This window comes from Catharus ustulatus, chromosome 28, assembly GCF_009819885.2.
Source record: "Catharus ustulatus isolate bCatUst1 chromosome 28, bCatUst1.pri.v2, whole genome shotgun sequence".
Taxonomy (NCBI): domain Eukaryota; kingdom Metazoa; phylum Chordata; class Aves; order Passeriformes; family Turdidae; genus Catharus; species Catharus ustulatus.
In genome coordinates, this window is record NC_046248.1 from 1 (window position 1) to 15,162 (window position 15,162).

The window sequence follows — 15,162 nt, forward strand, 5'->3', positions numbered from 1 at the left end:
GGGGCTTCCCAAAGGGGGCGGGGCCTGTCCCGGGGCTGCGCCTGCGACCGGGACGGAGCCTGGTGCCGGGGCGGGGGGGGCGGGGGCGTCCCCGGGGGCTCCCCCCGCGCTTGGCCACGCTGTGAGTGCCCCTCCCCCACCCCCCAGACCCTCCCCCACCTCCCCCGGACCCCTCCCCAAATTTGGGACCCCTCCCTTATTTCATTCCCTCCCCCTAAAAAAACCCACTTTTTCTCGCATTGGGATGGTCCCGATGTCCCCCCTTGGACCCCACATTTTGGGACCCTCCCCCCAAATTTGGGACCCCCAATTTCCCCCTCCCCCCCTCCCCTTTGACCCCAAATTTTGGGACCCACCCCCCAAAACCCTCCCGGGACCCCAAATTTGGACCCTTCCGGGATCCCCCCTTTCATCCCAAATTTTGGGACCCTCCCCCAAATTAGGGACCCCCTAAAACTGCACCGGGACCCCTCCCCCAAATTTGGGATCCCCAAACCCCTCCCCAGACTCCCCCTGGGACCCCAAATTTGGGATCCCCAAACTACCCCCGGGACCCTCCCTTTGATCCCCAAATTTTGGGACCCTCCCCCAATTTTGGGACCCCCAAATTCCCCCTCTCCCCCCTCGCTTTGACCCCAAATTCTGGGACCCTCCCCCAAAACCCCCCGGGACCCCAAATTTGGACCCTTCCGGAACCCCCCCTTTGATCCCCAAATTTGGACCCTACCGGAACCCCCCCTTTGATCCCCAAATTTTTGGGACCCTCCCCCGATTTTGGGCCCCCCAAACCCCCCCGGGATCCCAAATTTGGACCCTTCCGGGACCCCCTGCATTGATCCTCAAATTTTTGGGATCCGAACCCCCCCCCCCCCGCCCCCCCTTGGGCCCCACATTTGGGACCTCCCAACCCCCCCCGGGATCCCCGATGGTTCCTCCCTGGCCAAGCCCCGCCCCCGATGACGGCACCCCACAAGCCCAATTAAATGACGTAATTCCACAAGCCCGCCCCCACTCTCGGCCTGAGGGGAACTGGGACCAGTTCAGACCAGTTAGTCCCAGTTTAGCCCATTTTAGTCCCAGTTTGGTCTCAGTTTAGCCCCAGTTTGATTCCGGTTTGATCCCAGTTTAGCCCCATTTTAGTCCCAGTTTGGTCCCAGTTTGATCCCAGTTTAGTTCCAGTTTGATTCCAGTTTGGTCCCAATTTAACCTGGTTTAGTCCTAGTTTGATCCCTGTTTGATCCCAGTTAAAGCCAATTTGGTCTCGGTTTAGCCCCAGTTTAGTCCCAGTTTGGTCCCAGTTCAGTCCCAGTTTAATCCAGGTTAGTCCCAGTTTAGCCCAGTTTGGTCCAGTTTGCGCCTAGTTTAGCCCAGTTTGATCCCATTTGAGCCCAGTTTAGACCGTTTTCATCCCAGTTTAGTCCCAGTTTGGTCCCAGTTTTGTCCAGTTTAGTCCCAGTTTGGTCCAGTTTAGTCCCAGTTTAGCCACAGTTTAGTCCCAGTTTTGATCCCAGTTTAACCCAGTTTAGTCCTCAGTTTACCACCAGTTTAGCCCAGTTTGGTCCCAGTTCAGTGCCAGTTTAGACCAGTTTAGTCCCATTTTATTCCAAATTTAGTCCCGGTTTGGTCCAGTTTGATCCCAGTTTATACCCAGTTTAGTCCAGTTTAACCCAGTCTGCTCCCAGTTTAGGTGAGTTTAGCCCAGTTTAGTCACAGTTTTATCCCAGTTTAGTCACAGTTTTATCCCAGTTTGATCACAGTTTAGCCCAGTTTAGCCCCAGTTTGGTCCAATCTGGCTCAGTTTAGTCCAGTTTAGACCACTTTAGCCACAGTTTAGTCCCAGTTCGATCTCAGTTTGGTCCCAGTTTAGTCCCAGTTTGGTCCCAGTTTGGCTCAGTTTAGTCCCAGTTTAGCCCAGTTTGATCCCAAATTGATCCCTGTTTAGTCCCAGTTTTCCCCCCCCCAAATTCCCATTTTTATTTTCCTCAATTCCCCATTTTTATTTTCCCCAAATTCCCATTTTTTGTTTCCCAAATTCCCATTTTTAATTTTCCCCCGAATTCCCATTTTTATTTTCCCCAATTCCCATCTTTTTTCATTTCCCCCAAATTCCCATTTTTTGTCCCCAATTCCCATTTTTTCCCATTTTTTCCCCTTTTCACCCCAATCTCAGCTCTCTGATCCGCTGGGACATCGAGGCCCTGCCCCAGGGGAGCTTCCGGCACCTTCCAGGGCTGACCCTGCTGTGAGTGACCCAGAATCCCCCAAATTCACCCCCAAAAAATCCCCAAAATTCACCCCAAAAATCCTAAATATCCAAAATTATAAAAAATATCCTAAATGGACGCAAAAACCCCAAAAATCCCCAAAATTCAACCCCAAAAAATCCCAAATTCCCCTCAATAATCCCCAGATATCCCAAAATATAAAAAATATCCCATACGGACCCAAAATCTCCCAAATTCATCCCAAAAATATCAAAAAATATCAAAAAAATATTAAAATATCAACAATGGACCCAAAAAACCCCAAAATCTCCCCAAATCGCCCCAATAATCCCAAATATCCAAAATTATAAAAATTATCAAAAATGGACCCCCAAAAAACCAAATTCACCCCAAAATTCACCCCAATAGTCCCAAAATATACAAAATTATAAAAAATATCTCAAATGGACCCAAAATCCCCCAAATTCACCTCAAAAATCCCAAAAAAAATCCCCAAAAATCCCAAATATCCAAAATTATTAAAAAATAAAAAATTGACCCCAAAACCACCAAAATCCCCAAAATTCACCCCCAAAAAAATCCCAAATTCACCTCAAAAAATCCCCAAATATCCCAAAATATAAAAAATAACCCAAATGGACCCAAAATATCCAAAATTCGCCCCCAAAATATTAAAAATATCCAAAGATATAAAAATTATCATCAATGGACCAAAAAAACCCAAAATCCCCCAAAATCGCCCCAATAATCCCCAAATATCCAAAAATATTTAAAAAAATCAACAATGGACCCAAAATCCCTCAAAATCCCCAAAATTCACCCCCAAAAAATCCACCCAAATTCACCCCAAAAATCCCAAAATATCCACAATTATAAAAATTATCCGACATGGACCCAAATCCACCCAAATTCACCCTCCAAAAAATCCCAAAATATCCAAAAATATAAAAAATATCAACAATGGACCCAAAAAGATCCAAAATCCCCAAAATTCACCCCAAAAAAATCCGAATACACCTCAAAAAATCCCCAAATATCCCAAAATATAAAAAATAACCCAAATGGACCCAAAATCTCCAAAATTCACCCCAAAAATATTAAAAATATCCAAAAATATCAAAAATGGACCCAAATGGACCCCCAAAGACCCAAAATCCCCCAAAATTAAATAAATAAAGAATTAAATAAATAAAAATAACTTTAAAATTAAATAAATTAAAATCAATTAAAATTAATTATAAATAAATAAATAATTAAAAATTTAAATAAAAAATATCCCTAATGGACCCAAATCTGCCCAAATTCACCCCCAAAAAAAATCCCAAAATATCCAAAATATCAAAAATTGTCCCCAAATGTCCCCTCTGTCCCCTGTGTCCCAGTCTTGTCACCTCGGCCGTTGGGATCCATCGGGGACAGAGCCTTCGAGGGACTGGGGGCCCTGGAGTATCTGTGAGTTATACTGGTTTGTACTGGTTTGTACTGGGATGGACTGGGAGGGCACTGGGGGGCACTGGAGTACCTGTGAGTTATACTGGTTTGTACTGGTTTGTACTGGGTAGTGGCCTGGGGGGCACTGGAGTACCTGTGAGTTATACTGGGATGGACTGGGATATACTGGTTTGTACTGGGATGGACTGGGATTGAACTGGGAGGGACTGGGGGGGCACTGGAGCACCTGTTATTTATACTGGGAGGGGACTGGGAGGGACTGGGAGGGGATTGGGGGCACTGGAATACCTGTGAGTTATACTGGTTTGTACTGGGAGGGGACTGGGGGCACTGGAGTACCTGTGAGTCTTACTGGGATATACTGGGATATACTGGGAGGGACTGGGAGGGCACTGGAGTACCTGTGAGTTATACTGGTTTGTACTGGTTTGGACTGGTTTGTACTGGGAGGGACTGGGAGGGGACTGGGTTATAGTGGGAGGGAGTGGGTTATACTGGGTTATACTGGTTATACTGGGTTATACTGGGAGGGACTGGAGAGAATTGGAGGGAACTGGGAAAAAATTGGGGAGAACTGGGAGGGGATTGAGGGTTACTGGTTTATACTGGGAGGGAACTGAGAGGGAAAACTGGGATGAACTGGGCCGAACTGGGAGGGACTGGGACAAACTGGGATATACTGGGAAGGACTGGGATGGGTCAAACTGGAACTGGGACAAACTGGGAAAAAGCGGAAATTGGAGGGGACTGGCCCATACTGGTTTATACTGGTACATACCGGTCCATACTGGTCTGTACTGGTCCATACTGGTTTATACTCATCCATACTGGTCCACACTGGCCCATACTGGTTTATACTGGTCCATACTAGTCCCTACTGGCTTATACTGGTCCTTACTGATCCATACTGCTCCATACTGGTCCATATTGGTCCATACTGGTCCCTACTGATTTATACTGGTCCGTAGTGGTCCATATCGGTCTGTACCGGTCCATACTGGTTTATACTGGTCCATACTGGTTTATACTGGTCCATACTGGTCCCAGGTTCATCGAGGACTCCCAGCTGGGCTCCATCGCTCCCTCGGCTCTCCGGGGGCTCCGGGGGCTCCAATTCCTGTGAGTGACCCCAGAGTGTCCCCAAATGTCCCCAAATGTCCCCAATCCCCTCAGTGTTCCCAATATCCCCAATGTCCCCCAATGTCCCCACTGTCCCCAAATGTCCCCTCAGTGTCCCCCAATGTCCCCAAATGTCCCCAATGTCCCCTCAGGAGTTTGGCCAACAACCGCCTGGAGTCGCTGCCACCGGGGCTGTTCCAGGACCTGGGGACACTGACCCAGCTGTGGGTGAGTGGGGACATCGGGGGGATTTGGGGACACTGGGGACATGGGGACATTGGGGGATGGGGACAGGGGGACACTGCTGGTGTTGGCACCACTTGATGTCACTTTGGTGTCACTATGGTGCCACTTTGGTGCCACCTTGTAACACTTGGTGACACTTGGGTGACATTCAGTGACACCCTGGTGACACCTGGTGCCACTTGGTGCCATTTTGTGACACTTTGATGTCACTTGAGGCCATTTAGTGTCACCTGGTGACATTTTGATGCCACTTGGTGTCACTTTGGTGTCACCCTGATGTCACTTGGTGCCATTCAATGACACTTAGGTGCCATTTGGTGCCACTGATGTCACTTTGATGTCACTTGCGTGCCACCTGGTGCCACTTGACCATTTGATGTCACTTTGTGTCACTTTGGTGCCATTTGTTGTCACATGATGTCACTCTAGTGTCACTCTGGTGTCACTGATGTCACTCTGGTGCCATTTAGTGACACCTTGGTGCCACTTGGTGCCACTTTGATGCCACTGATGTCATTCTGGTGCCACTTGGTGTCACTTAGTGCCACTTTAATGCCATTTGGTGTCACTTTGGTGCCACCCATTGCCATTAGGTGCCACTTGATGTCACTCTGGTGTCACTTTGATGTCACTTGGTGCCACTTGGTGTCAATTGGTTGCCATTTGGCACCAACTGGTGTCACTCTGGTGCCACTCTAGTGTCACTCTGGTGTCACTGATGTCACTCTGGTGCCATTTAGTGACACCTTGGTGCCACTTGGTGCCACTTTGATGCCACTGATGTCATTCTGGTGCCACTTGGTGTCACTTAGTGCCACTTTAATGCCATTGGTGTCACTTTGGTGCCACCCATTGCCATTAGGTGCCACTTGATGTCACTCTGGTGTCACTTTGATGTCACTTGGTGCCACTTGGTGTCAATTGGTTGCCATTTGGCACCAACTGGTGTCACTCTGGTGCCACTCTGGTGTCACTTTGGTGTCACTTTGGCACCACCTGGTGTCACTCTGGTGTCACTCTGGTGTCACTCTGATCTCACTGATGCCACTCTGATGCCACGTGGTGTCACTTTGATGCCACTTTGGCACCACCTGATGTCACTCTGGTGTGACTCTGGTGCCACCTGGTGTCACTGTGATGTCACTCTGGTGTCACTCTGATGTCACTCTTGTGTCACTCTGGTGTCAGTTTGATGTCACTCTGGCACCACCTGGTGTCAATCTGGTGTCACTTTGTTGCCACCTGGTGTCACTCTGGTGTCACTGATGTCACTTCGATGCCACTCTGGTGTCACTCTGGTGTCACTTTGATGTCACTTTGGCACCACCTGGTGTCACTCTGGTGTCACTTGGTGCCATTTAGTAACACATTGGTGTGACTCCAGTGTCACTGATGTCACTTTGCTGCCACCCGAGGTCACTTTGATGTCACTCTGGCGTCACTTTGATGTCACTTTGATGCCACCTGATGTTACTGATGCCACTTTGGTGCCACCTGGTGTCACTTTGATGTCACTTTGATGCAATTTGGTATCACTTTGCTGCCACTGGATGCCATTTGGCACCACCTGGTGTCACTGATGTCATTCTGGTGCCACTTGGTGTCACTCTGGTGTCATGCGGGTGTCACTGATGTCGCTCTGGTGTCACTCATGCCACTCTGGCGCCAGCTGGTGTCACTCTGGTGTCACTCTGGCGTTACTCCGGTGTCCCGCTGTCACTTTGGCAACGCCTGTTGTCACTCTGATGCCACTCTGGTGCCACCTGGTGTCACTCCGGTGTCACTGATGTCACTCTGGTGTCACTGATGTCACTCTGGTGCCATTTGCTGCCACTCTGATGCCATTTGGCACCACCTGGTGTCACTGATGTCAGTCTGGTGCCACCTGGTGTCACTCTGGTGCCATTTGGTGCCACTTGATGCCACTTTGATGCCACCTGCTGTCTCTTTGTTGCCACTTTGGTGCCAGCTGGTGTCACTCCGGTGTCACTTTGATGCCATTTGCTGCCACTCTGATGCCATTTCACACCACGTGGTGTCACTTTGATGCCACTTTGATGCCATCTGGTGCCACTTGTGTCACTCTGGTGTCACTGATGCCACTCTGTTGCCACCTGGTGTCACCCTGGCATCACCCTGGCATCCCTCTGTCCCCCTGTCCACAGGGACCTCCGTTGCAACCCGTGGTGCTGTCACTGTGGCCTGCGCTGGCTACTGGCCTGGCTGGGCGCCCGCCCCTCCCCCACCGGCCCCGAGGGCGGGGGGCGCTGCCAGGGGCCCCTCCCCCACCAGGGCACCCCCCCTGGCGCTGCTGAGCCCGCGACAGCTCCAGTGCCAGCGCCACGGTAACTGGGTTATACTGGGAGGGACTGGGAGGGACTGGGATGGGATTGGGAGGGGCTTGGAGGGGACTGGGAGGGGATTGGGGGGGACTTGGAGGGACTGGGACTGTCCCCAAGGTGTCCCTGGGGATGTCCCTGGGGGTGTCCCCAATGTCCCCAAGCTGTCCTCATGTCCCCAGGGATATCCCCAGTGTCCCTGGGGATGTTGCCATGTCCCTGGGGGTGTCCCCAAGCTGTCCCCATATCCCCAGTGATGTCCCCAATGTCCCAAAGCTGTCCCCAATGTCCCTGGGGATGTCCTCAAGCTGTCCCCATGTCCCCAGGGATGTCCCCAGTGATGTCCCAATGTCCCCACACTGTCCCCATGTCCCCAGAGCTGTGGCCATTCCAGTCTCTCCCGTTCTTGTCGCTCAGGGCCACGCTGTTCTCGCTCCGGGGACACCCGGCGGTGGCACTGGGGATGTCCCCAGTGATGTCCCCAAGCTGTCCCCATGTCCCCAATGGTGTCCCCATGTCCCCAGAGCTGCAGCCGTTCCAGTCCCTGCCGTTCTCATCCCTCGGGGCCGCGCTGTTCTGGCTCGGGGGACACCCGGGGGTGGCGCTGGCCAGCCGGTGGCCGGGGGCTGCGCCCTGCTGGAGTGGGACCAGCTCGGGGGGAGGTTCCGGGCCCAGACCGTCATCAACTGTGAGAGAAACGGGGGAAAAGGGGGAAATGGGGAAAAATGGGGATAAATGGGGATGAAATGGGGGAAATGGGGGGAAAATTGGGAAAAAATTGGAAAAATGGGTGAAAAATGGGGAAAAATGGGGAAAAATGGGGGAGGAGATTCTGGGCCGAAAGCGTCATCAGCAGCGAGAGAAACGGGGGGAAAAAGGGAGAAAATGGGGATAAAAATGGGAAAATGGGGGAAATGGGGATTAAATGGGTGAAAAATGGGGAAAAATGGAAAAAAATGGGGAAAAAAAAGGGGAAAATGGGGGAAATGGGGAAAAAATGGGGGAAAATGAGGGAGGTGATTTCAGGCCCAGACCATCATCAACAGTGAGATAAACAGGGGAAAATGGGGGAAAAATGGGGAAAATGGGGGAAATCAGTGAAAAAATGGGAAAAAAATGGGAAAAAATGGAAAAATTGGTGAAAAATTGGGGAAAAATGGGAATAAAATGGAGGGAAAAAGGGGGAGGAGGTTCTGGGCCCAAACCATCATCAACAGTGAGAGAAACGGGGGAAATGGGGAAAAAATGGGGAAAATGGGTGAAAAAATGGTGGAAAATGGGTGTAAAAATGGAGAAAATCCATGAAAAAAATGGGGGGAAATGGGAAAAAAATTGAAAAAAAAGGGGGAAACCCATGAAAAAATGGGGAAAACAGGTGAAAAATTGGGGGGAAATAGTGAAGAAAATGGAAAAAAAATGGAAAAATGAGGGAGGAGATTCTGGGCCCAAAGCATCATCAAAAGTGAGAGAAATGGGGGGAAAAGAGGGAAAAATGGGGAAAAAAAAGAAAAATGGGGATAAAATGGGGAAGAAATAGGGATAAAATGGGGATAAAATGGGAAAAAATTGGGAAAATGGGGGAGGATATTCCTGGCCCAAAGCGTCATCAACAGTAAGAGAAACAGAGGGAAAAGGAGGAAAATGGGGGAGAACAGGGGAAATCGGTGAAAAAATGGGGGAAAATTGGAAAAATGGGTGAAAAAATGGGGATAGAATGGGGATAAAATGGGGAAAAAGTGGAGAAAAATGGGGATAAAATAGAAATAAAATGGGTATAAAATGGGTGAAAAAATGGAGATAAAATGGGGAAAAAAAGGGGAAAATGGGGATAAATGAGGAAAAGGGGGAAAATAGGGAAAAATGGGGGGAAAATGGGGAAAAATGGGGGAGGAGATTCTGGGCCCAAAGCATCATCAAAAGTGAGAGAAACGGGGGGAAAATGGGGAAAAATGGGGGGGGGGAAATTAAAAAAAAAAAAAAGGGGGGGAAATCCATGAAAAAATGGGGAAAATGGGTGAAAAAATTGGGGGAAATGGTGAAAAAATGGAGAAAAATGGGAAAAATGGGGGAGGAGATTCTGAGTCCAAAACGTCATCAACAGTGAGAGAAACAGGGGGAAAATGGGGGGAAATGGGGAAAAAGTGAAAAAATGGGGATAAAATGGGAGGAAAAATGGGGGAAAAAAGTGAAAAAAAGTGAAAAAATGGAGATAAAATGGGGATAAAATGGGGTGGGAGTGGGAGCATCTGAGGGGGAGGTTCCAAGCCCAGAGCATCACCAACAGTGAGAGAAATGGGGGAAATGGGGAAAAAATGGGGGAAATAGGTGAAAAAATGGAGAAAATGGGTGAAAAAATGGTGAAAATGGATGAAAAATGGGGAGGAAATGGGGAAAAATGTGAAAAATGGGAGGAGAAATGGAGGAGGTGATTTTGGTCCTCCAGCATCATCAACAGTGAGAGAAACGGGGAGAAAATGGGGAAAAATGAGGGGGGAAAATGGTGTAAAATGGGGATAAAATGGGAAAAAAATAGAAATAGAATGGGGATAAAATGGGGGAAAAACTGGGGGGAAATGGGGGATGTGATTTCGGGCCCAGACTGTCATCAACAGTGAGGGAAATGGGGGGAAAAAAGGGGAAAATGGGAAAAATAGGGGTAAATGGGGATAAAATGGGGGGGGAAATGGGGAAAAATGGGGAAAATGGGTGAAAAAAAATGGGGAAAAAGTGAAATAATGGGGAAAAATGGGGAAAGATGGGGAAAAAATGGGGATAAAATGGGGAAAAAATGAGGATAGAATGGGGATAAAATGGGGGAAAATGGGGAAAAAGTGGAGAAAAATGGGGATAAAATGGGGGAAATAGGGAAAAATGGGGATAAAATGGGGAAATGGGGGATAAAATGGGGGAGGAGATTCTGGGGCCAAAGCATCATCAACAGTGAGAGAAACGGGGGGAAATGGGAAAAATGGGGAAAAATGGGGGAAAAATAGAAAAACAGGGGACAATGGGGGAAATGAGGAAAAAGGGGGAAAAATGGGGAAAAGTGGGGAAAAATGGGGGAAAAGTGGAGAACATTGGTGAAAAAATGAGGGAAAATAGAGGGAAAATGGGGTGGCTGATGTCCCCAATGTCCCCCATCCCACCAATCCCCCTCAATGTCCCCCAATGTCCCCAATGTCCCCAATCCCCCCAATGTCCCCAATCTCTGCCTGACCCCCCAATATCCCCACAGGCTCCTCCCCCGTTGCCTGCCACCCCCTGGCCGTTGGTGACACCCTGCTGCTGGTGGTGGCCCAGCTGGGCGGCAGCTCCTGGGTTTGGCGCTGCTCCAGTGGCCCCGACTCGCCCTTCATCCGCCACCAAGCGCTGGGCTCGGGCCAGCTCCACCGTCCCCATGCCATCACCACCGCTCGCCTCGGTGGCCACCTCTACCTGGGGGTGGCCGACAGCTCCAAGGGCGGCACCAGCACCGTGTTTCGCTGGAGTTCCGGAGGGTTCTACCCGCACCAGCGGCTGCGGCCGTGGCAGCGCGACACGCACCTGGAGTTCCTGGAGCTGGGCGGGCGCGCGGCGCTCGTGGTGTGCAGCGCGGCGCGGCGGCCGCTGGTTTACCACTGGAGCGGCGGCGGCTTCGCACCTCACACCGACATCCCGCACGTGCCCGACGTGTACGCGGCCAAGCACTTCCGGGTCAAGGGCAGCGTGTTCCTGTGCCTGATGAGGTTTTTGGGGGATGCCAAGGTGAGCAGGATTGGGGGATTTATGGGGTTATTGGGGATTTATGGGGTTATTGGGTTATGGGGTTATTGAGTTATTGGGTTATTGAGTTATTGGGTTATGGGGTCATTGCGCCCCACACCGACAATCCCTCACGTGCCCGACTTGTGCACGGTCAAGCACTTCTGGGTCAAGCGTGTTCCTGTGCTTGACGAGGTTTTTGGAGAATGCCAAGGTGAGAGGTTATGGGGGATTATGGGGTTATTGAGGGATTTATGGGGTTACTGGGTTGTCGTGGGGTCATTGTGCCCCACACCAACATCCTGCACGTGTGCACGGCCAAGCACTTCAGGGCCAATGGTGGGGTCTTCTTGCACCTGTGGAGGTTTTTGGGGGACACCAAGGTGAGATTATGGGGTTATTATAGGGTTATTGGGTTATAGGGTTGTGGGGTTATGGGGTTATGGAGTTATAGGGCTGTGGGGTTTTGTGGGCAGCCTGTGCATGATGTGGTTCTTGGAGGACGCCAAGGTGAGAGGGATGTGGGGTTGTGAGGTTATTTGGGTTAATGGGGGTTATGGGGTTTTGGAAGGCCTGTGGGGTTATGGGGGTCATCAGGGTCATGGGGGTCCGTTGAGGTCATGGGGGTCATGTGGTCATCGTGTGGTCATGGGTGTCCATCAGGGTCAGGTGGGGTCACCCCGGTCATGGTGGTCATTACATGACCACAGGGGTCCATCAGGGTCACGTGACCCCTCCTCTGACCCCCGACCCCATGAATGACCCCATAACTGAACCCATGAATGACCCCATAACTGACCCCATGCTCAGGTGATGCTAGGAGGGCTCCAACCCTGTCCCATGGTCCTACAACTGACCCCATGAGTGACCCCGTGATTGACCCCATAACTGACCCCATGAGTGACCCCATAACTGACCCCATGAGTGACCCCATGGCTGACCCCATGAGTGACCCCATGAGTAACCCCACGAGTGACCCCATGAGTGACACCATGAGTGACCCCATGACCCATGAGTGACCCCATAACTGACCCCATGACCCCATGAGCGACCCCATAACTGACCCCATGAGTGACTCCATGACCCCATAACCCTATGAGTGACCCCATGACCCCATGAGTGACCCCATGACCCCATGAGTAACCCCATAACTGACCCCATGAGTGACCCCATGACCCCATAACCCTGTGAGTGACCCCATAACTGACCCCATGAGTGACCCCATGACCCCATAACTGACTCCATAACTGACCCCACACACAGGTGATGCGCTGGGAGGGCTCCATGTTCCACAAGGTGCAGCAGGTGCTGACCCCACGAGTGACCCCATGAGTGACCCCATAACTGACCCCCTGACCCCGCAGGTGTTGCGCTGGGGCTGACCCCATGAGTGACCCCATGACTGACCCCATAACCCCATAACTGACCCCATAACTGACCCCATGACCCCATAACTGACCCCATGACCCCATGGCTGACCCCCTGACCACATACCTGACCCCATGACCCCACAGGTGATGCGCTGGGAGGGCTCCATGTTCCGCGAGGTGCAGCAGGTGCCGGCCCGCGGCTCGCTGGTGTTCCAGCCGCTGCTCCTGGCGGGCCAGCGCTACGTCCTGCTGGGCAACGACTTCGCGCCGAGCCGTGTGTTCCGCCTGAGCGCCGGCGGCCGCCTGGAGCCTGGCCAGGAGCTGGCGGCGCCCGCGCCCCGCGTCTTCGTCGCGCTGGCTGCGGGCCGGCAGCACTTCCTGCTGGCCACCAGCTTCAAGGGGGCCATGCAGATCTACGCGCACGTCACCGAGGACATCGGGACGTGAGGGGACAGCGGGGATGGTGGCCACTGTGTCACCGTGTCACCAAGGACATCGGCACCTAAGGGGACGGTGGGGATGGTGGGCACCGTGTCATCGTGTCACCGAGGACATCGGGATGTGAGGGGACAGTGGGGATGGTGGGCACCATGTCACCGAGGACATCGGCACATGAGGGGATGGTGGCCATTATGTCACTGAGGACATCGGCATGTGAGGGGACAGCAGGGACAGTGGCCACCATGTCACCAAGGACATCTGGGGACAGTGGCCACCGCGTCATCGAGGATATTGGGACATGAGGGGACAATGGCCACTGTGTCACCGAGGACATTGGAATGTGAGGGGATGGTGGCCACTGTGTCATAGTGTCACCGAGGACATCGGCACCTAGGGACAGCAGGGACAGTGGCCACTGTGTCACCGAGGACATTGAGACATGAGGGGACATCAGGGGACAGTGGCCACCGTGTCACCAAGGACATCTGGGGTCAGTGGCCATCACGTCATTGTGGACATTGGGACATGAGGGGACATCTGGGACAGTGGCCACCACGTCACCATGGACACTGGGACAGCTGGGACAGTGGCCACCATGCTGTCAAGGACATTGGGACATCAGGGGACAGTGGCCATCACGTCATTATGGACATTGAGACATGAGGGGACAGCTGGGACAGTGGCCACCACGTCACCATGGACACTGGGACAGCTGGGGACAGATGGCGACAGTGGCCACCATGCTGCCAAGGACATTGGGACATCGGGGACAGTGGCCATCACGTCACCGAGGACACCTGGGGACACCATGGGGACATCCCCGAGGGCTCGGTCACCTGAGGGACGCGGGGACATTGACCGGACACCAGCGGGGACGTGGGGTCACCCAATGTCTCCAAGGCCACCATTGACCTGATGTCCCCCTCCTGGTGCCACCATCGCTCTGATGTCCCCAAGGACACCATCACTGACCCAATGTCCCCAAGGCCATCACTGTCACCTCAATGTCATAATTGGTCTCGTGTCCTCGATGGTGCCACCATCACCTCAATGTCCCCAAGGCCGTTGTCACCCCCAATGTCACCCCTGCCTTGGTGTCACCTTCTGGTGGCATCAGCACTCAGTGTCCCCAAGGCCACCAGCGACCCGATAACCCCAAGGCCACCACTGTCACCCTGCTGTCCCCTCCTGGTGCCACCATCACCCAGTGTCACCAAGGCCACCGCTGTCACCTCAGTGTCACCATTGGTCTCATGTCCTCGATACTGCCACCATTGCCTCGATGTCCCCAAGGCCACCAGTGTCACCCCCAGCATCACCCCTGCCTTGGTGTCACCTCCTGGTGCCATCCTCACCCAATGTCCCCAAGGCCACCAGTGACCCGATGGCACCTCGGCCTCGTGTCACCTGCTGGTGCCACCATGCCGCTGTCCCCAAGGCCACTGTCACCCTGATGTCACCAAGGCCACCGTTGGCCAAAGCCACCACTGCCATCTCAGTGTCATCACCGGTCTCATGTCCTCAATGGTGCCACTGTCACCTCAATGTCCCCAAGGCCACCACGGTCACCCCAATGTCCCCTCCTGGTGCCACCAAGGCCCCGATGTCCCCAAGGCCACCACTGACCCAATTCCCCCAATGCCACCGGGCACCCGATGTCCCCAAAGCCACTGTCACCTCGATGTCCCCAAGGCCACCACTGACCCAATGTCCCCTCCTGGTGCCACCTCTCTGTGCTGTCCCCAGGGCCACCAGCAACCTGATGTCCCCAAAGTCACTGTCACCCCGATGTCACCATTGGTTTTGTGTCACCTGCTGCTGCCACCATCACCCAATGTCACCTCCTGGTGCCACCATGGCTATGATGTCCCGAAGGCCACCATCACTGACCCAGTGTCACCAAGGCCAGCATCACTCAATGTCACCATTGGCCTTGTCTCCCCTCCCGGTGCCACCATCACCTCGATGTCCCCAAGGCCACTGCTGTCACCCCAATGTCCCCTCCTGGTGCCACCATCTCCCAATGTCCCTAAGGCCACCACTGTCACCTCAGTGTCACCACTGGTCTCCTGTCCTCAATGGTGCCACCGTCACCTCAATGTCCCCAAGGCCACCACTGACCTAATGTCCCCTCCTGGTGCCACCTCCCCGTGCTGTCCCCAGGGCCACCACTGACCCAATGTCCCCAAAGCCACTGTCACCCCGATGTCACCACTGGCTCTGTGTCCC

At 52.7% G+C, this 15,162-nt stretch overlaps 1 protein-coding gene across 1 annotated transcript; it reads left to right on the forward strand.

Annotated features, from left to right (window-relative positions):
- The first annotated feature begins 6,658 nt into the window (after positions 1-6,658).
- Positions 6,659-14,991, forward strand: LOC117008140 (leucine-rich repeat LGI family member 4-like). The gene is made up of 5 exons (XM_033081741.1): positions 6,659-6,684; positions 7,208-7,387; positions 7,906-8,069; positions 10,617-11,125; positions 12,637-14,991. Exons 1-5 carry the CDS (start codon positions 6,659-6,661, stop codon positions 12,937-12,939), a joined length of 1,182 nt encoding a protein of 393 aa, XP_032937632.1. The 3' UTR covers positions 12,940-14,991.
- The last annotated feature ends 171 nt before the right edge of the window (positions 14,992-15,162 follow it).

What these genes read in the sequence shown, in the direction of transcription:
- LOC117008140 (XM_033081741.1), top strand. Translation starts at nt 6,659, where the DNA reads ATGCGGGTGTCACTGATGTCGCTCTG. An exon ending in GTGTCACTGATGTCGCTCTG is followed by an intron (nt 6,685 to 7,207) that starts GTGTCACTCATG and finishes CCCTGTCCACAG; the next exon opens with GGACCTCCGTTGCAACCCGT. An exon ending in GGTTTTTGGGGGATGCCAAG is followed by an intron (nt 11,126 to 12,636) that starts GTGAGCAGGATT and finishes ATGACCCCACAG; the next exon opens with GTGATGCGCTGGGAGGGCTC.